Here is a 26,764-nt window from a genome sequence, read left to right on the forward strand (position 1 = left end):
TAGAATAGACCAAGCCAAAAGAATCTAGAGAATACTCCTGAGGACTAAAAAAACCTGGCTTGTTCAAGAATGAAATTCTTCACTCATTGAAACATTAAGTACATTCCTTTGTTACATCGTATGAAAAATACCATAAGGAATATATTATATAGGAATCAGGTAGAGATAGGAGTGATCTTTTCCTAAAAATAAAGGATGAATAACTGTATAGAAAACTTTTTCATTCTTGTTATTTGATAATGTTAAGCCTTCACCTTTCTGGGAAAGCCATGTTCCAGTATGTTTGCCATAAAACTCATTTATTTTTTTGAAATTAGATTCATAAACTTATTCCTGCAATTTAAAAGCAAAGTATATGCAGAAAGAGAGTCTGGAAGCATATGTGACAAAATGTCAGTAATGTTTCTGAGTGACAGATTCTAGGTAACTGTAGTTTTATCTTTATAGGTTTCTATATATTTCAAAAGACCCAAAATATAAAAATACGTAGTTAAGAAAACCTACTTGACTTTTGATGACTCTAATATTATTTAATAACTAATGTTTCCCATCCAATAACATAAAAGACAAAAGCAATTTCTATAGATAACCAAAGAAACTTGTTTATACTGCTGCATATGGTGCATCATACGGAAATCTTAGATGGCATGTTTTGGTGTCAAATTCAGATCCTGTGCCTATGTCACTCATCCTGCTCAGACTGGCTCTCACAGCTTTGGTTGCCCAACATTTTTTGTCTTTAAATTTTTTCCTATTTAAGATCATTCTAAGACTCACAAAAAGTACAAAAATAGTGCATTGTTCATATGTCCCTTTCACCTAGCTTGTCCCATAACATCTTATATAACCATAGTACATTATCATTTCCTGTAATGTCATAAAAATCTATATGTGGGATATGATTTCATAGAACCTCCTTCTCTTTATTTTTATTGAAATATAATTAACATAAAATGTCATATTAGTTTCAGATATATAACATATTGATTCGGCAATTCCATCCATTACTCACTGCTTGCCACAATAAGAGTAGCCACCATATATCACCACACAACATTATTACAATTATTGACTATATTCCCTATGCTTTTCATCTCCATGACGTACTTACCTATTTTATAACTGCAAATTTGTATTTTTTCATCCTTTTTATCTATTTAACTCACACCACCCAGACACCTCCCCACTGGCAACCACACGTTTGTTTTCTGTATTGAAAAGTCTGTTTATTTTTTATATTCCATATATAAATGTAATCATGTGGCATTTATCATTCTCTAACTGATTTCACTTAGCATAATACCCTCTAGGTCCATCCATGTTCTTGCAAATGCCAAGATCTCATTTTTTATGGCTGAGTAATATCCCTCTGTGACATACACAGTACATCCTCTTTATCCGTTTATCTATTCATGATGCTTGAGTTGCTTCCATATCTTGATTATTGTAAATCATGCTGCAGTAAACATAGGAGTGCATATATCTTTTCAACTTAGTGTTTTTGTTTTCTTTGGGTAAATACCCAGTAGTGAAATTACTGAATTGTATGGTATTTTTTTAAGCTAACAGTGTAATTTTCCATTTTATTAAGGCATAATTTCTCAGAAAAAATACATAAGACAAAATCTTAAATCAAGTATATTTTAAATATTCACTCATGCAGTGCATTCATGTGTGTATTCAACATGAGGTTCAACTTATTCCCATTTAATGTTTGTGAAATTTCCTAATGAGTTCACTTATATAGTATTTCTATTTTTAATTTTTTTGACAAACAAGTTTTCCACAGTGCCTATACCTAATTATATTCCCACCAATAGTACATCAGGTTTCTTTTGCTTTCTATCCTTACCAACATTTGTTATTTCTTCCTTTTTTTTTTTTTTTTTTTTTTGATACTAGCTATTCTGACAGGTGTGAGGTGATATCTCTTTGTGGTTTTGATTTGCATTTCCTGGATGATGAGTGATGTAGAGCATCTTTTCATGTGTCTGTTTGCCAGCTGTGTGTCCAAAAAATATTTGGGTCTTTTGCCCATTTTTTAATCAGATAATTAACCCACTATCTGGTATTGAGTTGTATAAGTTCTTTATATATTTTGGGTATTAACCCTGTGTCAGGTATTTTGCTTTCAAATATCTCCTCCCATTCTGTAGGTTGCCTTTTTGTTTTGTTGATGGTCTCCTTTGCTGTGCAAAAACTTTTATTTTGATGTAGTCCTTACAGTTTGCTTTTATTTCCCTTGCCTGAGGAGATATCTCTATAAATAGGTTTCCAAGGGTGATGTCCAAATGATTGCCTATGTTTTCTTGCAGGAGTTTTATAGTTTGAGGATTTACATGTAGGTCTCTAATCCATTTTGAGTTTATTTTTGTGTATGGTGTAAGAAAGGGGTCCAGTTTCATTATTTTGCATGTAGCTGTCCATTTTTTCAGCACCATTTATTGAAAAGGCTCTTTTTTTCTGCATTGTAAATTCTTGCCTTTGTCATAGATTACTTGACTATATAGACATGGGTTTATTTCTGGGTTCTCTATCCTGTTCCATCAGTCTATGTATCTGTTTTTGTGTCAATACCATACTGTTTAGATTACTACATCTTTGTAGCATATTTTGACATCTGGAATTGTGATACCTCTGGCTGTGCTCTTTCTCAAGATTTGCCTATTTGAGGTCTTTAGTGGTTCCCTACAAATTTTAGATTATTCGTTCTCATTCTATTCTGTAATTTTTATTTGCATTTCTGTGGTGATTAGTGATGTTGAGCATCTGTATGTCTTCTTTGGTGTAATATATATTCATGTCTTCACATTTTTTAACTTGATTGTGTTTTTGGTGTTGTATAAATTCTTCCTATATCTTGGATATTAATGCCTTATAATACATATAATTTTCAAATATCTTCTCCCATTTAGTAGGTTGCCTTTTTGTTTTGTTGGTTTCCTTCACTGTGCAAAAATCTGCTTTTAGTCCCTAGTTTAATATTGCCTTTGTTTCCCTTGTCTGAGGAAACATATCCACATATCTGTTGCTAAGGGAAATATCCAAGAGTATACTGCCTGTTTTCTTCTAGGAGTTTTATGGTTTCAGGCTTCACATTTATATCTTTAATACATTTTGAGTTTATTTTTATGTATGATATTAAAAAAGGGGTGCAGTTTCATTCTTTTGAATGTGGCTCTTCAGTCTTTATTGAAAAGACTGTCTATTCTCCATTGTAATTATTACCTTCTTTGTCATGGTTGACCAAAGAGGCATGGGTGTACCTCTTGGTGCTCTATTCTGTTCCGGTGATCTTTAGGTCTTTTTTTTTTTTTTCTTTTTAAGTAGGTTCCATGCCCATGTGGAGCCTAATGAAGGGCTTGAACTCATGATCCTGAGATTAAGACCTTAGCTGAGATCAAGAGTTGGAGGCTTAACTAACTGAATTGGTTTTTTGGTAGGGATTGCACTGAATCTGTAGTTTGCTTTGCATAGTACGGACATTTTAATACTCTTCCAATTCATGAGCATGGTATATCTTTCCATTTGTGTTATCTTCAGTTTCTTTTATCAGTGTCTTATAGTTTTCAGAGTATAGGTCATTCACCTCCTTGGTTAAATTTATTCCTAGGTATTTTATTCTTTTTGGTGCAATTGCTAATGTGATTGCTTTCTTAATTTCTCTGCTACCTTGTTATTAGTCTATAGAAATGCAACTGATTTCCATGCATTAATTTTGTATCCTACAACTTTACTGAATTTGTTACTTCTAATGTTTTTTGGTGTCATCTGTAGGATCTTTATGTATAATATCAGGTCTTGTGCAGTGAGTTTAACTTATTCTTTGCCAATTTGGATGCCTCTTATTTCCTTTTCTTGTCTGATTAATGCAGCTAGGCCTTCTAGTAGTATGCTGAATTAAGTGGCAAGAATAGACATCTTGTTCCTGGTCTTACAGGAAAAGCTCTCAGATTTTTATCATTGAGTATAATGTTAGCTTTGGGCTTTTATATATATATATATAGCTTTAATATGTTGAGGAATGTTCCCTCTAAACCCACTTTGTTTTTATCATGAACAGATGCTGAACTTTGTCAATGCTTTTCCTTAATCTATTGATCATGATTTTTATCCTTTATTTTGTTGAAAGGTGTATCACATTGGTCGATTTGCAAATATTAAACCATCCTTGCATCCACATAGTTAATCCCATTTAATCATGGTAAATGATCCTTTTCATGTATTTACTGAATGTAGTTTGCTAATTTGTTGAGGATTTTTGCATCTATGTTCATTAGGGATGATAACTTGTATTTTTGGGAGGCAGGAGGTAGCATCTTTGGTTTTGATATCAGGATATTGTTAACCTCATAGAATGTATTTGGAAGCTTCCCTTCCTCTTGTATTTTTTGCAATAGATTGACATGAATAGATATAAACTCGAATCCATCTGGTCCTAAATTTTTGTTTGTTGGGATTTTTTAAAATTATCAATTATATCAATAATATCAATAATTATTATTATTAATAATTGTTCTATTCAGATTTTCTATTTTGTCCTGATTCAATTTTGGAAAGATGTATGTATCTATGAATTTATCTATTTGAAGTTGTCTGACTTATTGGCATATAAATTTCCATAGCAGTCTTATAATGCTTTGTATTTCTGTGGGTCAGTTATTATTTCTGTCGTTCTTGATTTTATTTTGGTCCTCTCCTTGTTTATCTTTTCTAAGAACCAGTTCTTGGTTTCACTGATCTTTTCTATTATTTTTGGCTTTGGGTTTTTATTTTTTTGTAGTCTCTATTTACTTCTGCTCTGACCCTTATAATTGCCTTCCTTCTACCAACCTTGTATCCTACTGATTTTTAAGTTTCCCTTAGAAAAGCACCACTGTTTTTCAAAGCCAGATGTTATAGAGACCCATGTTCCCAGTGCCAGGAATCTCTGGCATGGAGTGTGATCCCATTCTTTCTCCCTGCTTGTGGTGTCCGTTCTATTTGTGGTAGTCTCATCAAGGTTTTGGTTGCCCACCACATCTCCACCCCTCCTGCCCTTTTCTATGTGCCTTCTCGGTCTTTAGGTTGTTTTCAGAGTTGTCTAGATGTAGTTGTTATCTTGGTGTGTCCATGGAATGAGGTAGGATCCTCCTACTTCACTATCTTCCCCTGACTCCCTGAATATCCATATCTTATCCAACACCAGCCTCCTTCCTCAAAATATTTTGGGCACCGTTTGTCTCAGAGTTTCTCAGAATTCTTTTAAGTTCTACTAGTGGGTGAGGAGGAAGGATGGAGCTCCTCCAAAGCCAGTTAAGCTGAGGAAGTGTTGGGTAAAACCAATTTCTTTATTGCAGAACTTTTCAGAATCTCTACTAATATGTGTTTTGAAATTCCAAGAAGAAACTATGGGCAGCATTTTTAAAGTTGATTTGTCTATCCATCCCTTTTTATGGCTAAGGGAACAAGTATTGGGGGGATATCATTTTAAAAAACATTATAAATGATTTCTCTGTAGGCATAACCAAGTATAAAATGGACCAAAGTTCAACAAGTCACACTGCTGTAATGGCCTTGTGAGTTGAATCAGTCCTATTCCTATACCATAATGTATCTTTAGCTAAAGGATTCAGCAACTGTCACAACTATCATTATAAAATTCAAAATAGGGATCCCTGGGTGGTGCAGCGGTTTGGCGCCTGCCTTTGGCCCAGGGCGCGATCCTGAAGACCCAGGATCGAATCCCACGTCGGGCTCCCAGTGCATGGAGCCTGCTTCTTCCTCTGCCTGTGTCTCTGCCTCTCTCTCTCTCTCTCTCTCTCTGTGGCTATCATAAATAAATAAAAATTAAAAAAAAAATTCAAAATATCCTTCCACTACATAGATATTCATGTGTATACACACCTGTAGCATTATTAGGGGAAATGTTCACAATTCCTTCCTTGTTTTTTAAACAGCATTTGCCATCTATCAGTCACTGCCTTATTTTGAATCATTTGGCACTTATTCCACAAAGCTGCCCTTCGACTTATCCATCTATTTCCCGTATGTGCTGAAAATCTATCTCATGATGCTCTTCATAGGTAAGTGGCTCTTTTGTTTTATTTTTTGGTTTTGCATTCTTCCTGTGCTTTCTGGCTTGTGCTATTCTGTCCTTTAACAGAAAGGGCCATGAACACGGGAGAAACCGAAGAGGGAGTCCAGCATGATGAACTAGAACTTGTGTTCTAGTAACCTACAAGTGTATGGTTACCTACAAGTTATGATACCCTTTTCAGGGTATCACAAGATCAAATATACCACTGTTTCACTGTATAAACAAGAACAATTTCACTAGCAGGCAATATGCCTGCATTGTTTAGGAAATGTGGACATTTGACCATGGATTCAGGGATCTATGGTGAAAACACAGATGTCAAACTAAGCAGGCTTGGCCATTTCTGGTTTTCCCATTTATATCAATTTTGTTTCCTGCTTGTTTGGTTTCATGTGCTAGCATTTCCCAGCAGGCAAGTGGGAGTAGGTGCTAAAAACATAAGAAGACTGTGTGGAACAAAAACTTAGAGTTAAGAAAATTTAATTGGCAAAGGACGTCCATGATTACATTTCACTTTCTGCAGCTCTAACCTTCACAAATCCCCAAGATAGTTGTTCTAGAGGTAGTCATTATCAGACACATAAAAACAATGCATGAAGGAGCCGACAGATGTGAAACTTCAGGGGTAGTAGAGAGAGCTGCCCTAAAGAAAGGGAAAAATTAACTTCTTGCTTCAACAAAATAGGATGTTACAGGAGTTTGTGTTATTTCCCTTTCTGGGCCCTTGTTTTAAGTGTTCCTTCTTTGAGTCTCCCTTGCAAGTGTCTTGTCCGTAGGCTCCAAACAGCACTCTGACTATATTTTAAAACCATGGTTCCTTCCAGAGAAATGGTTAATCAGCCTCACTTCTGACTCTTCCTTCTCTATGTCAGGAATGTATTATACCTACAGCCATCTTTACTCAGAAAGAAGAGACGTTCTCAGAGTCTGTCCCATGAAAAAGAAGAAAATGTGAAGCACAGCATTCCGATGTGACATAAGAAAAAAAGGCTTGTGGATTCAGCTGCAACAGACAACACAGGAAACATTCTGTGGGAAAAATACCTGGTACTTGACACAAATCCATGACATAATTGTTCTCCTTGAGACAAAGCCCAGCAGTCTGTTATCCTCACATTATTTTCCAAACACATATTCTGCACAACCTACTTCACCAAAGCTGTGGATTTGATATAGGTTAAATTTATTTTCCTGTAAGGTAATGAGAAATCATTAACTGGAATGGATTCCATTAAATTGAGAAACCAAAGTTGTTAGCTTGAATTATATTTATCTATATCTATTTCTTTTCATTTTGGAGTTCCCAACCATCTTACATTAGACACACTTAGAAAATGATATATTTTCCAAACCCTGAAAGAGTATTCTTGATATTACACAAGTTATTTGTACTCCGATGCCTTAAAAGAGGAAGCCAATGAAGACAGACTAGATCTTCGGTAAATAAATAACATCCCATATTCCTTTTCTGGGGAGAAAACAATTGGGCCATATACTTACCTTACAGACAGACAAAAGGTAAAAAACTATAATAAATTATTTTAAAGGAGGCAAGACAATTAAATTTGTGATGTTTCAGATTATTACTGAATTATCACTAATCTATGTCTTAAGTCATCACTTAGTTTTGAAAACTTTTCTTTGAACAACTAAAATGTATGTGAATAATTGACTAATACCATCATTTCTGTACCATTGGTATATAATTCACTTTTCTTGAAAGAACTCTAGAATATTATCTAGTAACTATGTAAAAAGGGTACTAAATATTTTATGATGTAAATATCAGGTAGCAAAAATGTAGTTATAAAAAAATTGGTAAGAAATGATTAATAAAGATAATTGGCATCTTTGTAAATTTAATATCCTTTCTAGAATTTTAAATATTAAAATTACCCTTTTAAAAAGCTACATTTTGGGGCACCTAGGTGGTTTAGTCAGTTAAGTATCTGATTCTTGGTTTTGGCTCAGGTTGTGGTCTAGGGTTGTGAGTTCAAGCTGCGAGTCAGGCTCTCTGCTCAGTGGGGGGAGGGGAGGGTGTCTTCTTATCTCCCTCTGCCCCTCCCCCTCAAACACAATTTTTAAAAATAAATCAGTCTTCCTAAAAAGCTACATTTTGTTTTTATTTTTTTTTAAGATTTTATTTATTTATTCGAGAGAGAGAGAGAGGCAGAGACACAGGCAAAGGAGAAGCAGGCTCCATGCAGGGAGCCCAATGTGGTCTCTAGGATCAGGCCCTAGGCTGAAGGTGGCGCTAAACCACTGAACCACCCGGGCTGCCCTACATTTTGTTTTTAAACTTGCTTATTTTACTTCTAAATTTAAAAAAAATACTGAAAACTTTAGAACAGAATCCCTTTGCAAACTTTAGGTGTGACTCAGCCAAGCTTCCTCTCAATAAATACAGCTATTTAGATTGCTAAAGTACTCTACACATCTAGAATCACTAATGTGGCAGAGTAAGAATTAAATGATATCTTATCAGGTCATTATAAGAAATTAAAATTTTATTATTAAATAATACTTTATTTTTTAAGCCAAATTACCTTAACCAGCCTACTTGAAGACTAAAAAGAACCAGTTTATAATGATGGATTGATAGTAATTTCAGGTCTCTGCAACAATTGTAACAAAGATCTCTGATTCCTTTGGTGACAGTCAAAACTGTTAACATTATTGTGGTTGGCTGCTGTATTCATAATTTCATTAGAGGTTGGTGGAAATAAGGATGGACTTTCTCTTCCACTCAAGTTCATGCTCCCCGATTTGAAAAACTAGACAGTAAACATCTACCTAGTTAATTGGATATTACCCGTATTGCAAAGTTGATTTCTTTGGCTATTTTAACTGTCCATCAAATCTCAATTTTATTTTGTCCAGTACTGTCACAGCCTTAGTTTCTCAAATCTAAAAATACAGGTGAAATTGGGAAACTATTAGATATTTTAAAAACAGAAAACATAACTTTTAAAATGATCTTTCCTGGGGCACCTGGGTGGCACAGTTGGTTCAGCATCCAGCTCTTGATTTCAGTTCAGGTCATGATCTTGCAGTTGTGAGATCAGGCTCCATGCTGGGTATGGAGCCTGCTTAAGTTTCTCTCTCCCTCTTCCACTGCCCCTGCCTCTTAAAAAAAAAAAAAGAGGGTGGAGTGATGGGGGTGTAAAACTGCCCTGAATGAAAATTTCTTTGAAGAACTTATTACTCAGCGAAAGTCTACCTAAAAAAAATACAACAGATACTACAGTATTATCAAAATGCCTGGGCTTTTTATCAAAGTAGTTGAAAAGCAGTAACACTTCTTCCAAAAGTATCCATTCCATATTAATGCATTTTATTTTCCTCCAGTATGCTTTTCAAAAATTGCGCTTATCCTTGTCTTACATTTTTGGTCAATAAATAGGTTAATGTTAGGATGAGAGGATTCTTCATTGCTGCATACCTGTTTGCGTTCATTCAGGAAACACTTATGTTGTAGGGTGCCGGGCACAGTGTAGGAACAAAATTATAAAACTGTAACAGGCTTCCTTTTTTTTTTTTTTTTTTTTAAGATTTTATTCATCCATTCGTGAGACACACACACACACACACACACACACACACACACAGAGGGAGAGAGAGAGAGGGAGCGGCAGAGACACAGGCAGAGGGAGAAGCAGGTTCCCTGCAGGGAGCCCGACGTGGTACTGGATCCCGGATCTCCAGGATCAGGCCCTGGGCTGAAGGCGGCGCTAAACCGCTGAGCCACTGAGGCTGCCCACAGGCTTCCTTTAAACACACATTTATTACTAAAGAATGTACATCTCACTGAAGTCCCTAAAAGAAGCTATTTTTAGTATACCTTATTCTGCCTACCTTAAGCGAGTTTTCACCTATAAGAATTTGTATTTCTTTCAAAAGATGATGCAGAGGGGCAACTGGGTGGCTCAGTCAGTTAAGCGCCTGCCTTCAGCTCAGGTCATGATCCCAGGGTTCTGAGATCGAGCCCTGCATTGGGCTGCTCAGTGGAGTCTGCTTCTCCCTCTCTCTCTGCCTCTCCCCCAGCTTATGCTCTCACTCGCTCACTTTCTCAAAAAAAAAAAAAAAAAAGCGTAGCTATAACATGAATATCCAAATGTTTCTGCAAAGAATATTTATTTATGAACAAAGAAAACAGTTACATTTTATGATGCTGAAGTAGTAAAGTGATTTAAAATGAATATATGCTAAAAATCATCTCCTTTTCCCTCAACATCATCTTCTCATTTATTTTTCCTTTGTAAACATAATGTTTTCCCTTGTTCGGGTAATTTTTACTTTCTACTTCCATGTCTACTTGCTATGTTAACTTTGATATGGTGCTGTGTTCCAGGGTCCTTTTTCAAAGTATATTCCATGGAGCAACAATCATAGAACTATCAGGGTGCCACCTAGGACACAGATTCATGGGTTCCACTGGAACCCAAGAACCTGCATTTTCCCAGGCTCCTCAAATGCACCTCTTGCACACTATAGTGTGAGTCTAAAGTATTTCCAGTCTTGGACAGAAAACTGTTAATAAGAACTTACATAAAAGCCATCATACAATATAGTTCTGTTTTTAGAACTGAGATTATGGCATTTATTTTACGTTTAGTCTTCATAGATGTTCAACAGGAATTAGTTTATCTTTGCTAAGGGTAGCTAGAGTTTAAAATCTCCTCTTAAATAAAGGTAACTGTTGATTCCATATGAAAAACAACTAGTAAGAACATGCCTTAATTCATCAAATAAATGTAGATATCCACTGTGTCCTTACTTTGTGGTATTCAGCTGAGCCACATGGTCCTGTGAGAGAGAAACATGACCTGGGAGTAAGAACAGTGGGTTTGATCTGAAATCCAGTTCCAATGTTTATTAAGCGAATGGCTCCCTGAGTTCTCTTTAACTGCCCAACACTGTTGTAAAGAACAAATGCAGGATGGTAAAGTAAACCTTTTTAAGTGACAAAGAGCTATACAGAAGTAGGAAATTTGTGACATGTTGCCTCGATGCTTAAAAATTATATGATGGAAAAAAATATATAGGATGAGTTTACAGATTTCTATTTTCTGAATATAAGTTCCATGAAGGCAGGAATGTCATGCCTTGTTCACTTTGTACCCCAGAACCTCAGAGGGTGGCACACTGTCCACACGTAATTGTTTGTGCAGCTCTGACTTTATTGATTACTGACAGTATATCGAGAAAAAGACATGTTTTTAAAAAGAAATCTATCAGGTTAATCAGGTGATGTTTCAATTCTATTTGATTACTCTCAAAGGGCACTTCATGGTTAGAAGACACGAAAAGTTTTTTTTTTTTTTTTTTAACTTCTATTAAGTACCCTTTCTTACTGTGCTACTTGCTTTTAGAATGTTTTAAGGAGAACAATTTAACTTTCCATTATCTTCCCAAGTCCCAACACTTCACATTGTCAACCATTAGAGCTATTTTCAGTGAAACATAAAAGTGGTAACATTTCTATTACGTTTTAGAATTTATGAAGCATATTTTTGTATCCTTTTATCCTCAAAACTACTTTGTGAGGGAAGTTATTCCTTTTATCCAGGAAATAAAACCAAAGTCAGGGAGTCCTCTCTGTCATTCTTAGTTTCATATCCAATAATTTAGCTAGAAATTATTTCACAGGTTCCTTATGTTTGACAATTATCAGACAATCTAAGTGACAGTTTTACAGAATACCATACTGTTTATGAAGATTTACCACGTTACATGCACACACACAACTTCATAATTACTACAGACATCACACACTTAAAAAGAGGAGACTTTAGAGTTTAAGATCAGAATAAAGTGTTTCCTTCCAGAAAATATGAAAGTATATTACCTCATCCAGGACCAGAGCAATGATGATACACGTTTATACATGAAGATGACACCTTGATGTCTTTTTCTGTGGTGGTGAGATGAAGCACATGCATTGTTCCAGCAACATTCTGTCCCCCTGGTTCCATCCGAAATGCCTGCAGCTAGCAATAGGCTTGGTGGGGCAGAGATACAGACTCACCGAAGGCCTAGCCTATAGCCTGGCTTCAGTGAAGACCCCATCCTCCTAACCAAAGGATCTGATTGCCCTTCTCAAACAGTAATTTATGAAAATGTTTACCAAAAGTTTAAAACTGCTTATTTTCAAAGTTACTAAGTTCTTTCAAGATAGTAGTTGAGTCCCTAAGTCTTATTCCTTTTATAAATATAGTATCACTATCTTTGATTAAAATCATTTTGGAGAACTTCTGACGATTAGCCTCAAAAGAGGTTATAGTTAGTTACCGTGGAGTCACTACATGATAAAATACAAAGAATTTGAGGCACCTGCATGGATCCCAACATCTACCTGTTCTAAATGCACTTTTCAAATCAAGAGTCAGTGTTCTGAGATGCCTAATAAGGCTTTAACCCCACACAATTCATTTGTGACTATATCCCAGCATGCTGTTTTGTCTTGGCAACTTGTGATTTCAAAATCCAACCGAAGATGACTTGTGAAGGAAGCATTTCCATACATAGTGTGGAATATTCTAAAAAGGCAGAGACTTCTGGTTTCTAGAGAATCAGGTGAGCCCTCCTGAGGGAATAAGTTAATTCTGACCTGAGGTCATACAGGTAACCAAGAGAATATTATGCCAGTGACCTGTATCTTAGAATGTTTAGATTTAAGAAACTTTAGGTTTTCAAATTAAGAATTTTTGAGAGCACAAGCAAGCGAGCAAATAGGAGGGGTAGAGGGAAAGGGGGAGAGAGAAAATCTCAGGGCTGAAAGCCCAGCGCAGAGCCCTGCATGGGGCTGGATCTCATTACCCAGAGATCATGACCTGAGCCAAAATCAAGAGTTGGTCGCTTAACCAACTGAGCCACCTGGGTGCTCCTAGAATCTTACATTTTTGATTCTTTAGATGTTACCATGAACAGGAAAATCCTACATATCTTAAGCTCAAGACCACCAAAACCAAAAACAGGCATGGGGCCAGGGCTAGGAAGAAAGGATACAGATATATTTTATTTCCTCGTTTTTGTACTCTTCTGTTTTCTTGTCAGGGGCAGGAGCAGGGACAAAGTTTGCATGAGAAGAAACTAGTTTGAGGAGAAAAGGGCAGGCTGGGTTTAGAACACTGAGCTAATGCTTCATTCCTTCCTCCAGCACTAGCAAGCTCTGCCTGCCAAACTCGGCGGAAGTGCAGACACACTCTTCAGTGCCCACTTCCCCCTTCTTGATTGATTGCTAGCCACTTTTGCAAGCTGGCCCAGAATTTAAAGTCCTTCAACCCAAGACCTGTTCCTTTATACTACAACTCCTAAACTTTCCAGTTCCAGCAGCTTTTTAACATGCGGTACTGTCCTTTTCTAATTTTTGTTTTTGTCAATGTACGTTATTATATTCGTTTCAGATGTACAATACAGATGTTTGTCAATTCTATACATTATGCAATGTGCACCACGGTAAGTGTAGTCACTGCCACCACAGTTATTTCAATATTATTGACTATGTGCCCTATGCTTCAGGGTTATTTCTTTTATCTGATGACAGCAATCTGTATTCAGTATGAATGAGGCTTTATCCTTAATAGGAGTTTTCATCTTAGAGTGAGCCCTAATGCCCAGATGCAGTAAAAAGAGCACTGAATCTGGGGTTTTAGGGTCTTGGTATTCTAGGTGTAGCCCTGCCTCTTATTTGATGTATTTTCTCCATATTAAAATAGAAAATGCTTCTTCCCAGTCTTGTAGAAATGAAATAATAGAAGTGAAAATTTTAGTGAACTTACAGTCTGGCACCTAACAATAAATGTTAGATGAATTTCAATCCCTAATTGGTAGGAAGTAAAAGGAAGTGTATGCAGTGGGAAGGAAAGAGAAGGTGGCTTCTAACGTAACAGTTTCAGCTTCTTTCAAATTCATTCCCCTCTGGCCTGGCCTCTAAGGAAGTAATAATAAGACGTGTTGGCGGGATCCCTGGGTGGCTCAGCGATTTACTGCCTGTCTTCAGCCTAGGGCGTAATCCTGGAGTCCCAGAATCGAGTCCCATGTCGGGCTCCCTGCATGGAGCCTGCTTCTCCCTCTGCCTGTGTGTGTCTCTGCCTCTCTCTCTGTGTGTCTCTCATGAATAAATAAATCCTTTTAAAAAAAATGTTGGCATTGCAGGTGAATACTACCTGAAAGCTTGCCTTTCCTTCCCCTTTTCTGTAAAGCATCTAGTGCCATATTGAAGTTAGAGCCAAAAGAAAGAACAGAATGTGAATTACACAGTGAATCACAAGTATTTGAACCCTGGAATTATATATTTGTCAATTCATATATTTGGAAAACAGAATTAGTAGAGCTATTTTTAACCTAACTGGGAAGTAGGTTCACTTGGTGACAATATGAATGTACATGTCACACAGGAATAATAGTAAGGTTCTATAGTGCTTTTAAGTACCAGGCATTGCCATGGCATCGTGGCACAGGGCATATTACTCCAGTGGCACTTTTTCCCCCAGGTATATATATATATATATATCTATGTATAGATATATATATCCATGTATATATATATGGATACCCATATACATACCCATCAGTACATTCATATTGGTTAAAGCCAACCCTGATTAATGCCTGCATGAAGGAAAAATAAGTAGGAAACAGATCAAATGCTGGCTGATTCTCAAGCCTTGAGTAAAATCCTATCCTTGAGGACACTGTCACATTACTTCATTTATTTGTGATTAGGCCACTGCTTAAGATAGAGATGTGTACTTATAAACACATTGTTCTTTCAAGGAGATATTTGCCCAGCATTCCATCCATCTTTCTCCTCAAGGAAACCCAGTTCACATATGACCCAGGCCTGGTGAATTAGAGAACCCCAACTCCCAAGGCCCAGATTTAGTTGTTCAGTGTGACCCAAGCAGAACCAGAGTCTTCTCCATATTGCTTCTGACATACCCATGAGCAAAGACACCTTTCCTCCCCTTTGAGTTTTCTGGTAGCCATCTTACCAACTTATGTGGGGTGATCCCGTCTATAGAAACGAAATAAGAAATGCCAATATAAATGGCATTGTTTGACTCACTGGATGCAGCTGACTAATCAGATCTACTCTTGAACTTCTTGGTTTGTGAGCTAATATCCTCTTCCTTGGTTGAAGCTTTTTTGAATTGGGTAACTTTCAATTATATTCAAGAGTCTCAAGCATAAGAAAATTCTAGCCACCACTAATGAATCTGATACAGCTAATGTTCAACACACACGCCATGCTTATTATTCAATGCAGGCAGCCATTCCAAGACAGTGTTTTATCTATAAGAATAAGAAAACACTGAGTCAACGAATATCCTCTAGAGAATTCATGGGAAATCGATCATGATGCCACTGTCACCACAACCATTTGGTTTTGCTGGCAAACCCCCGTGCCTTAAAACAAATAAGTATCGTGCACGAAATTCACAAGATTATTTTACTAGAATTTATGGGGAAGAGATAATGGAGTCAAATTGTCACAAAGAAAATCTTCAGATTAAACTCCAGCCAAATAAAAAATAATTCAAGTTCTTTCAGTCTCCACTGCCTGGGCACCGAAGCAACACCCCTTCTCTCTGCATGCACATGTCAAGCTGCCAGTTATTGTATCCACCTGTTTTCCTGCCACTTAATTCTCTGCATCGTGTCTCGGCAATCCCAGACGTGAGTTCTGAAACACTTCTTCCATTTCTATGGTTGTCCTCATCCAGCTGAGGCTGCTGCTATCACAAACCTTCACCAACCATATGCTCTGGTCCATACAGCTTTCTTCTTAAACTCTGGGAGGACTCTTAAGGACAACAGGGTGGCTAAGGGAACAAAACAAGTAAAATATACTGTTCCATCTAGTGAAACTGCATTTGAAGAGGTCATTTAGATTGAAAATGTGTCAGAACAGAACTTGGTTTTTTCTTCCTTGGCCCATCATCAAGACTAAGAATACCCATCAAGCCTTAGGCAGAATTTTAATAGTAGAAAACTATTAATAAAAATCTAGGAGAAAGGGTGTTTTTCGTGTTGTTAGGTTATTCTTCAAACAGTTAACAGGAGATTCTACAGAGTATAACAATAATTGACTTCTGGGATGCTGTTTTTTTTTTTTCCTTCAACGGAGTGATGGTTAAATAGGTTATATTCCTTCCCTCTATAAGAAAGCTACATATGATTTTTGGACTTTTCTACATGAATAGAACTTTTTCCATTAGATGTTTAGTTAAAAGATAAACAAAATAAAAACCTGGTCCTGTGATGAAGTTAGGTCCACATGCTCAATGGAGCAGGCATGGCTGTGCTAATCTGCATTTGACTATGTGCTCACAAGTCCATACCTTTTCTTATTCTTCACAGGTCCTTCAGGGATCAATTTAAAGTAGGGCAGTTCTGTGTAATTCCTCTGGGTCACTTATTATAGATCTTATTTTAGGATATTAATATAAATATATTGAGATGTTATTTAAAATGTAATAGTGAGGAAATGTAGGTAAGCCAGTTAGACTCTAATAAGCCCTTAAGTGAACATGTACCTCCTTGACCCAAATTTTCTTCATCAGTATCAAGTTATTTCCTACTTTCATGACCTAAAACAGACCCATGGCCATCAAAAATGAGTTCAAACTCCCTGAGGCTAACAAATGAAGGAAATCCTAGCAAGTCTCTAGGGACAGATCAAGTAAACATGTCAGACTACTGTCCCTATGCTCAGTGAAGTTCTGTGCTTGATCTCAATCCACTTACCTATACATGCCCTTCGAGTATGTTGGGGGTAAGAAAAAGGATCAGATCAATTCTTACTTGTTTGGCAACCAACAAAGTATACCATACTTAGATTAAAATATGGTCATACTAAGACTGTAGGCTGGCCAGCTAAATTATCATAAGTGCAGGGCAGCAGGTGATTTTCCCAAGTGTAGTATCTTTCTAGTGCAATATCTTATAGCATGTTAGAGGCCACTGCAACAGCAGCCATTGGTTGGACCAGATCCCCACATCCTGAGAGACAGATGACAGTATAAGCTGTCTCAGGCCACAGAACCAATGCCCAAAAGGCTTCTCAGATTTGAGTAAAATAATGTACCTAATTTTCACATATTTATGATTGTGGTTCTTACAGTTCAACAAATCAACAAAGAAGTGTAAAAAATACAAAAACTACTTAAATGCCTAAAAGCATAGGTAATGTCCAATTCCCTTGGCAAAATACTATGCAGCTATTATAAATACTATTAATGAAGGCAATATAGGAATAGGTTAAAATGCTTTAAAAATAAATTTTAAATAAAGGCAGTGCTCAAAGTGTCTCTGTGTATTTTTTTAGTTGCTTAATAATTATAAATACATTAGAACAATGCTTATATGCAGAGGAGGCCAAAACTTCTTAGGGAAAAAATATCAAAATTGCCATTGGGCAAGGGGACTCTGGATTCCTCTCTGCTCTTTCCTGAATTTTCTAAACCTTAATTAAAGTAATAGGTTGCCATCATAATTAAACATTTAAAAGCTATTTAAATAAAAGTTAAATTTAAAGGCATAGAACTCTTCTTAAATCCACATTCTACTTCAAAATGCCACATGATGACAGCTCTAGATTACTTCTCTAGACTAAATTCAGATGAGCCCTTTCAGGAGCCAATATACACTAGAATGCTGTTTCTGTAGCAAAGACAATCATGGATGGCTTTCACCTATATTGGGCATGTAGTATGGAAGTAATACCTTTTAAAAGATCCCTGGATTTTGCTGAGAGGACTTCTTTAGGGCTTTCCATGATGCTGAAGAGCCAGTCAATGAACTAGGAAGATGAAAAGGAAGAGCAGTGTCAGTGAACATGGTCTCACTATTACTAAGAAAGCAGTCAGGAGCTTGGGCCTGCATTTATGCATATCTGTGCAAGGCTGGCAGACTAGAGATGAGAAGAGGACCAGGCCTAAGAGACAAGGAAGTTGGACACAGCTCCCATTTAGTCCAATGACCCAGCAAAGTTAAAACTCATTTCCCGGCTAAATGCCCCGAGACCTGCTATAGATTTTAACAGTGAGGTAGATATGGGCCCAGGGAATCTCCTGTGTGCCACAAACTTTCTCTCTCATCACTGAGAGCACCAGAGAGGTTAACTGAGCACCTTGCCCAAGTCCACTCCCAATGAATGGCAGAGTCCAGATTTCAACCTCAGTACATCTGACTGCAGAGCCTCACACTTCTTCTTTGCATCCTGCTGCCTGATTCTGCATACATCTAGGCCCAGGCTCGTGGGATGGGTAGTAAATAGGGGATTTACTTATGTCTGACATCATAAGCCCTTATTTCCAAAATAAGATATTCTGTAGATGAGAACAATTTCTGCCCAAGTGGAATTGAAACAGGAAGTTGAAATGCAAGGGAAAGGCATAAAATAATTTACTAGGTAGAGCCAAGTGTGTTAACTGCAAATAAATCCTACAAATGAGGTAGAAACTCAGTACTACTCATGAGTTTGACTGTTTGATCTCCCAGGGTACAGCCAAAATTGTTTCTGAATTAGATAGAGGGTAATTTCATTCATGTCTAAATGTTGCCAATCTCTACTCACTAAAAAAACACATACATTAGTCATAGGTACTAGGTATTTTAACTTTGGACACAGAAACTGGCTTGAAGAAAGAGTAAGATAGAAAATACTCCTAATTCTCTATTTTGAGTAAATTAAAAAAAAATTTTCTTTACCCAGTTTTGTTTTATAATATCCTACTGTTATGTAAATAAATCAAGAACTACAAATACATAATAGGTGTAGGATGTCTACACTGCAGTCCAAAGTGATCACGATGTCCCAGATCAGAAAAAACATAAGGGGATACCACATTGGAACTTACTTTGATTTAAAATGAAACAGAAAACACAAAATTTGGATGATATGAATATTTAAGAAAACAAAGGCATTTGAATGGAGATGCTTAGTGGAGTTGTGCATGGCTAGCCTGTGAGTCCATGGTTCAGAAATATTTTTAAGGACTAATGTTCAGATTTTAATAGTAAGCCACAAAAAGTTAGCTTTAAGCTTTCAACCTCATAAAAAAAATCCAGTTTTCATTGAATGGGATTCAAAAAAATCTTTCAATCAACTGTATTAAAGGCAGTTCAGAGCCATGGAATGAGAACTACAGAAAGCACAGTGTTTTCATAGGCTCCGCACAACAGCCAGGAGCCCGGGGACACTCGACATTAAAAACCAAAAGGTGCTTCCTATGGTCTGGATTTTGCTAAGGGCTAGGATAATGACCTTTACAAATTTCCCAGTGTCATCTAGCACATGCCAGGAGCAGGACGGGCCCCAGGATCAGCAACGTGGCTATAGGATGGAATGAGCTATGCAGAACCTTCAGTGTGCTACGAGAATGTGGATGCTCCAGATGCCCACCTCCCCAACCTACTCCCAGGCATGATGGATCATTCCCAGCCTTGCTCACCACCACTGTATCCTTCTTGTCATGCAATCCTGCAGCCTTGAACTTGCCTGTCTGTCCTCACTATGATGTTCTGAGCACCCAGAGCCTCACTTATTCTTTCCCCCCCATGATCAAGAACACATGTGCCTGCAAGTATAAGCTCTTCTCTGCCTCACCTCCTACCATAAACAATTTCCCACTGTTGTCACCATTGTTGTTTTTTGGCCAGCAGTGAGCCTCACTCTCTGAGGTTTTGTATCTGGCTAAGATTCGGGGCTGAGGATGAAAACCTGTGGGGTCATTCCAGTTGCACTTAACTCCCAACCTCAATTCTAAAGCAGAAATTGCTCAAGAGAAGATGGCCACCTTCCCTGGCAGGCAGGTGGCTGCTCACCTCACCTTCTGGGTCTGTTCCTTCCATGGCTCTTTTTGCAGCAGAAGAGGCATGCTACTGGGAAGGAGAGTGAGAGCCTCCTGAAGAGCGACCCTGTGCATTGGGCTCCTGCCAAGGAAGCTTGAAGCTGACCCAGCTGGGCCATTTTCCTGATGCCATGGCAACCAACTAGCACTGAGGCCAAGGAGGAGAGGGGCACCATGGTCCGCCCATGTAACCACTGCAGTTGCAAATACCAGCAACAAGAAGTCCAAAGCCTACAAAGGAAATAGAGTTAGGTCATGTGTTTTAACAATTCAGAGCAAACCAAGTTCATACACATAGCTTCTATCATGATGATGCAATGTCATCCTCCCCTTTGTCCCAGAAGAGGAGCCACACTGAACAACAAACTCTATTTCCATGCTTTTAATGAATTAATGTTTTAGGGCTTCAGAAGGTTTCAGGGATCCTCTTTTGCAAGACAGAAGGCCCAACAGTTTCATTATTATTGCTCTAATAATACAGGAGAAACATTATTTCATTCCTAATAATACTGAGATCCAAATATGCCTCTGCTTTGGTGTTTTCAAAAAGATAAAAGAATTCATTAGGAGTGATATAGAAAGGGATATTCAGATTTGTTGTTAGGTGGCCAAAACAGATTTTTAAAAAGAGGTCTGATAGTCTGTTTCTATTTCAAACATTAACAAATGACTCCCTACATGCATTTTATTTTTCTATTCTCATTATTTAATCTAAATATTTGAGTGGCAAACACTTGGTTTTGTTCCATTGATGCTGAAATGTAAACATTAAGATAAACTAAAAACAAGCTTTCTTGGAATAAGTGAGTCAGCCACAACAAATCATTAGGCATTTTTTAAAACCATTTTTTCAGTATGTTCAGTCATAGACTCACTGAAGTCTGGATCCTGACCTATAATTCCAAGAATTAAAAAAAAATTTAATTCCACTGTAATATTAGTTTAGGGTATATAATATAGTGATTCAACAATTCCATATATTACCCATTTGCTCATCAATATAATTCCCTTCACCTATCTCGCCCATTCCCCCACCCACCACCCCTATGGTAGCCATCTGGTTTGTTGTCTACAATTACGAGTCTGGTTTTGTTTTTTGGTTTGTTTTGGTTTTAGTCTGTCTCCTTTATTCCCTTTTGTTTGTTTTGTTTCTTAAATTCCACATATGAGTGGAATCATATGGTATTTGTCTTTCTCTGACTGACTTATTTTGCTTAGCATTATCTTCTCTAGCTCCATCCATGTTGCTGCAAAGATTTCATTCTTTTTATGGCTGAATAATATTCGTGTGTGTGTGTGTGTGTGTGTGTGTGTATCTCACTTCTTCTTTTTCCATTCATCTATCAATGGATACTCAGGTTGCTTCCATACTTTGACTATTGTTGATAATGCTGCTATATACATAGGAGTGCATATATCCCTTCAAATTAGTGTTTTTGTAAATCTTTGGGGAAATACCCAGTGATAAATTATGGTAGTTCTATTTTTAATTTTTTGAGGACACTCCATACCATTCTCCACAGCAGCTGCACCAGCTTGCATTCCTGCCAACAGTTCATGAGGGTTCCTTTTTCTTCACATCCTCACCAACATTTGTTGTTTCTTGAGTTTTTATTTTAGCCATTCTGGCAGGTATGAGGTGATATCACACTGTGGGTTTGATCTGTATTTTCCTGATGATGAGTGATATTGAGAATCTTTTTATGTGTCTGTTAATCATCTGGGTCTTCTTTGGAGAAATGTCATTTCATGTTTTCTGCTCATTTTTTAATTGGATTGTTTTTTTTTTTTTTTGGTGTTGAATTGTAGAAGTTCTTTATATATTTTGGACACTAACCTTTTTATCAGATATGTCATTTACAAATATGTTCTCCCATTCAGTAGGTTGTCCATCAATTTTGCTTGTTTCCTTTGTTGTGCAGAAGCTTTTTATTTTGATGTCGTCCCAATCAATAGTTTATTTCTGCTTTTGTTTCCCCTGACTCAGGAGACATATCTAGAAAGATGATGCTAGGCTGACATGAGAGAAATTACTGCTTGTGCTTTCTTGTAGGATTTTAATGGTTTCAGGTCTCACATTTAGGTCCTTAATTCATTTTTGAGATTTTGTGTTTGGTGTAAGAAAGCGGACCATTTTCATTCTTTTGCATGTTGCTGTGCACTTTTTCCAACACCATTTGTTGAAGAGGCTGTCTTTTTCCCATTGCATATTCTTGCCTCCTTTGTTGCAGATTAATTGACCTATGATTGTGGGTTTATGTTGGAGTTTCTATTCTGTTCCATTGATCTATGTGTCTATTTTCATGCCAGTACCATACTGTTTTGTAATTACAGCTTTGTAACATTAAGTCTGAAATTGTGATACTTCCAGTTTTGATTTTGCTTTGGCTATTCAGGGTCTTCTGTGGTTCCAAACAAATTTGAGGATTGTTTGTTCTAGTTCTGTAAAAACTGCTGTTGGTATTATTTTTTTAAGATTTTATTTTATTTTTTTTTAAATTTTTATTTATTTATGATAGTCACAGAGAGAGAGAGAGCGAGGCAGAGACACAGGCAGAGGGAGAAGCAGGCTCCATGCACTGGGAGCCTGACGTGGGACTCGATCCCGGGTCTCCAGGATCGCGCCCTGGGCCAAAGGCAGGCGCCAAACCGCTGCGCCACCCAGGGATCCCTAAGATTTTATTTATTCATGAGAGACATACAGAGGGAGGCAGAGACATAGGCAGAGGGAGAAACAGGCTCCATGCGAGGAGCCCGATGTGGGATGGATCACACCCTGAGCCAAAGGCAGACACTCAACCACTGAGCCATCCTGGTGCCCCTGCTGTTGGTATTATGAAAAGGATTGCATTGAATCAGTAGACTGCTTTGGTTAGCATAGACATTTTAACAATATTTGTTTATCCAATCCATGAGCATGGACTGCCTTTCATTTCTTTGTGTTGTTTTCATTTTCTTTCATCAATGTTTTATAGTTTTCAGTGTATAAGTCTTTCATCTCCTAGGTTAAGTTTATTCCTAGGTATTTTATTATCTTTGGTGCAATTGCAATGGGACTGTTTCTTAACTCCTCTTTCTGCTACTTCATTATTAGTGTATATAAATACAACAGATTTCTGTACACTAATTTTGTATCCTGCAACCTTACTGAATTCATTTATCAGTTCTAACAGCTTTTTGGTGGAGCATTTCAGGTTTTCTATATATAGTATCATGTCATCTGCAAAGAGTGTAAGTTTTACTTCTTCCTTAGCAATGTGGATGCCTTTTATTTCCTTTTGTTGTCTGATTGCTGTGGCTAGGACTTCCAGTACTATGTTGAATAAAAGTGGTGAGAGTGGTCATCCTTGTCTTGTTCCTGACTGTAGGTAAAAAGTTCTCAGTTTTCCCCCACTGAGTATGATGTTAGCTGTGGGTTTTTTACATGTGGCTTTATTGTATCAAAGTATGTTCCCTCTAAACCCATTTTAATAAGTTTTTTTTTTTTATCATGAATGGGTGTTGTATTTTGTGAAATATTTTTCTGCATCTATTGAAAGGGTCATGGTTTTTATAGTTTTTCTTACTGATGTCATGTATCACGTTGCTTGATTTGCAAGTATTGACACCCTTGCACCCCAGGAATTAATCCTACTTAATTGTGATGAATTATTTCTTTAATGTATTATTTGATTTGGTTTGCTAATATTTCTGTTGAAGATGTTTATCAAAAAGATTGGCCTGTAGTCTCTTTTTGTGGTATCTCTTGTCTGGTTTTGATATCAGGATAATGCTCATCTCACAGAATGAATTTGAAAGTTTTCTGTCCTCTTCTATTTTTGAAAAAGTTTGAGAAGAAAAGGTATTAAGTCTTCTTCAGATGTTTGGTAGAATTCACCTGTGAAGCCATCTGGTCCTGGACTTTTGTTTGTTGGGAATTTTTTGATCACTGTTTCAATTTCATGGCGGTCATCAGTCTGTTTAAATTTTGTTTCTTCCTCATTCAGTTTTGGGGAATTATATGTTTCTAGGACTTTATCCATTTCTTCTAGGTTGTCCAATATGCTGGCATATAATTTTTCATAACATTCTCTTATAATCCTTTATATTTTTGTGGTGTTGGTTATTTCTCCTCTTTCATTTGTGATTTGGAGTTTAGTTTTCTTTCTTTCTTTCTTTCTTTCTTTCTTTTTTTTTTTTGGATGAGTCTGGCTAAAGGTTTATCAAATTTTGTTGATTTTTTTCAAAGAAACAGCTCCTGTTTTCACTGAACTGTTCTATTGTTAAAGTTTCTCTATCATGTATTTCTACTCTAATCTTTATTATTTCCTCCTCCCTTCTACTGGTTTAGGATTTTGTTTGTTCTTTTTCTAACTCCTTTAGGTGTAAGGTTAGGTTGTTTATTTGAGATTATTCTTGGGGTAGGCCTATAAACTTCCCTGGATGTTTCTAGTTTTATGAACTAGATGTTCATATGTTCATATGTTGTGGTTAGAAAAGATGCATGGCATGACTTCAATTTTTTTGTATTTATTGAGACTTTTTTTGTCACCTTGTTTTGTGATCTATTCTGGAGAATATTCCTTGTGCACTTGAAAAGAATGTGTATTCTGCTGTTTTACGATAGAATATTCTGAATATATCTGTTAAATACATCTGGTCCAGTGTATCATTCAAATCTTCTGTTTCCTTGTTGATTTTCTGTTTGAATGATCTATCGATGCTAAGTGGGGTGATATTAAAGTCCCTTATTAAAAAAAAAAAAGTCCCTTATTTTAATTGAATTACTATCGATTATTTCCTTTATGTTTATTATTAACTGTTTTATGTATTTGAGTATTCCCATGTTGGGTGCAGAAATATCTTCTTGTTGGATTGTCCCGTTTATAATTATCTAGTGTCCTTCTTTGTCTCTTGTTACAGTCTTTCTTTTAAAGTCTATTTCATCCAGTATAAGTATTGTCCAGTATAAGTATCCCAGTATAAGTATCGTTTCCCCAGCTGTCTTTTCAACTGCATTTACATGATAAATGTTTCCCTATCCCCTCACTTTCAATCTATTAGTGTCTTTATATCTGAAATGAGTCTGTTGTAGGCAGCATATAAATGGGTCTTCTTTTTTTATCCTTTCTGTCACTCTTTGTCTTTTGATGGGAGCATTTAATTCATTCACATTCAAAATAATTACTGATACGGATGTATTTATTGCCATTTGTTGGTTGTTTCTGTAGTTCTTCTCTGCTCCCTTCTTCCCTTGCTCTCTTGTCTTACCATAAGTTGGATTTCTTTAGTGATATATTTAGAATCCTTTCTCTTTACTTTTTGCATATCTGTTGGTGGGTTTTGATTTGTGGTTACCATTAGATTCGTATATAACATCTAGTGCATATAGCAGTCTCTATTAAGTGAATGGTCACTTAAGTTTGAACACATTCTTTACTCCTCTCCCTGCCATGTTTTGGGTATATGGTTTCATATCTTACATCCTATTATTTTGTGAGTCCTCTGACTAGTTTTTATGGATATACTTACTTTTACTGCTTTTATGCTTCCTGATTTTCTTCTTACTTATGGTCCTTCCTTTCCACTCAAAGAGTCCCCTTTAATGTTTGTCATAGGGTTGGTTTACTGGTAATGAGGTCCTTCAACTTTTGTTTGTCTGGGAAACTCTTTCTCTCTCCTTCTATCCTAAATGATAGCCTTACTGGTTTTTCCCTTTCAGCACTTTGAATATATCATGCCACTTACTCTCTTCTGATCTGCAAAGTTTCTGCTGAAAAATCTGCTGATAGCCGTCTCAAATTTCCCTTGTATTTAACGGTCTTCTTTTCACTTGCTGTTCCTAAAATTCTCTTTATCACTACTTTTTGCCATTTTGATTCTATATGTCTTGGTGTGTACCTCCTTGGACTGATTTTGTTGGGAGATCTTTGTGCCTCCTGTATCTGAATTTCTGTTTCCTTCTCCAGATTCCAGAAATTTCAGTTATTATTTCTTTAAATAAAGTTTCTGCCCATTTTTTCTTCTTTTTCTGGGATCTCTATAATGCAAATGTTATTATTCTGATGGAGTGGCTGGGTTTCCTAAGTATGTTCTTTCTTATTTTGCATAATTTTTTTCTCTCTCCTACTCAGCTTGATTTTTTCCATTACTTAATCCTCCAGGTTGCTGATTCATTCTTCTGCTTCCTCTAGTCTTCTATTCCATCTAGTGTATTTTTTATTTCATTTATTATTTTTAATCTGTGATTGATTCTTCATATTTCTTTGTTAAGGGTGTCACTGGTGTCCTCTACTCTTTTCTAAAGTCCAGTAAGTATCTTGTATTCATTACTTGGTATTCATTACTTTAAATTCTCTATCAGGCATATTATTTATCTCCATTTTGCTTTGGACTCTTGCTGTGGTTTTGTCTTGTTCTTTCATCTGAGACATATTCCTCTGTTTCCTCATTTTATTTAACTCTCTGTGTCTGTTTCCATGTGTTAGGAAAGTCAGCCATGTCTGCTGCTCTTGAAAGCAGTGGCCTTATGAAGAAGAGGTACTATAGTGCTCTGCAGAGTACTGTCCTGTTTACTGGAACCTGGAGCTTCAGAGGTGTCTCCTACACTCTGTTGTTGTCATTTGACTGCTTTTTCCTTCAGTCTAGTCATCTGCAACGAGTCTCTATTCACCTGTTGTGGGCAGTAGTTAGTCCCTGTGGTGTTAGTGGGCCAGTCTGGTGCTGCCTTGAGTTGAGTTAGGCCAGAGATACAGTGGCATCAAACTGCAGAGCCCTTGCCATGTGTTGTCCCCTGAGAAGCTCTTTCATTAGTGGGCAGGCCTGCAATCAGACGAATTGTCTGTCC

General features: G+C 36.9%; 2 protein-coding genes across 17 annotated transcripts in view; one reads left to right on the plus strand and one right to left on the minus strand.

The window, feature by feature from the left end:
• Positions 1–9,492, plus strand: part of HACD4 (3-hydroxyacyl-CoA dehydratase 4) — a 32,838-nt gene extending 23,346 nt beyond the window's left edge. For both annotated transcript variants that reach the window (XM_072728181.1, XM_072728180.1), the window contains exons 6-7: positions 5,940–6,065; positions 6,952–9,492. In XM_072728181.1, coding sequence (XP_072584282.1) covers positions 5,940–6,065; positions 6,952–7,034 — 209 coding nt within the window. In that variant the 3' untranslated portion in view covers positions 7,035–9,492. The remainder of the gene's footprint in view (positions 1–5,939; positions 6,066–6,951) is intronic.
• Positions 9,493–15,519: 6,027 nt separating this feature from the next.
• FOCAD (focadhesin) overlaps positions 15,520–26,764 on the minus strand; it is a 371,528-nt gene continuing 360,283 nt past the window's right edge. For all 15 annotated transcript variants that reach the window (XR_011995526.1, XR_011995525.1, XR_011995524.1 and 12 more), the window contains 3 exons: positions 19,918–20,169; positions 17,810–17,885; positions 15,520–15,906 (listed from right to left, as the gene is read on the minus strand). Coding sequence is in view for 10 of the 15 variants with exons in the window: in XM_072728177.1 (XP_072584278.1) it covers positions 15,833–15,906; positions 17,810–17,885; positions 19,918–20,169 (402 nt within the window). In the remaining 5 variants the exon portion in view is untranslated. The remainder of the gene's footprint in view (positions 15,907–17,809; positions 17,886–19,917; positions 20,170–26,764) is intronic.

This window comes from Vulpes vulpes, chromosome 12 (assembly GCF_048418805.1).
Source record: "Vulpes vulpes isolate BD-2025 chromosome 12, VulVul3, whole genome shotgun sequence".
Lineage (NCBI taxonomy): Eukaryota > Metazoa > Chordata > Mammalia > Carnivora > Canidae > Vulpes > Vulpes vulpes.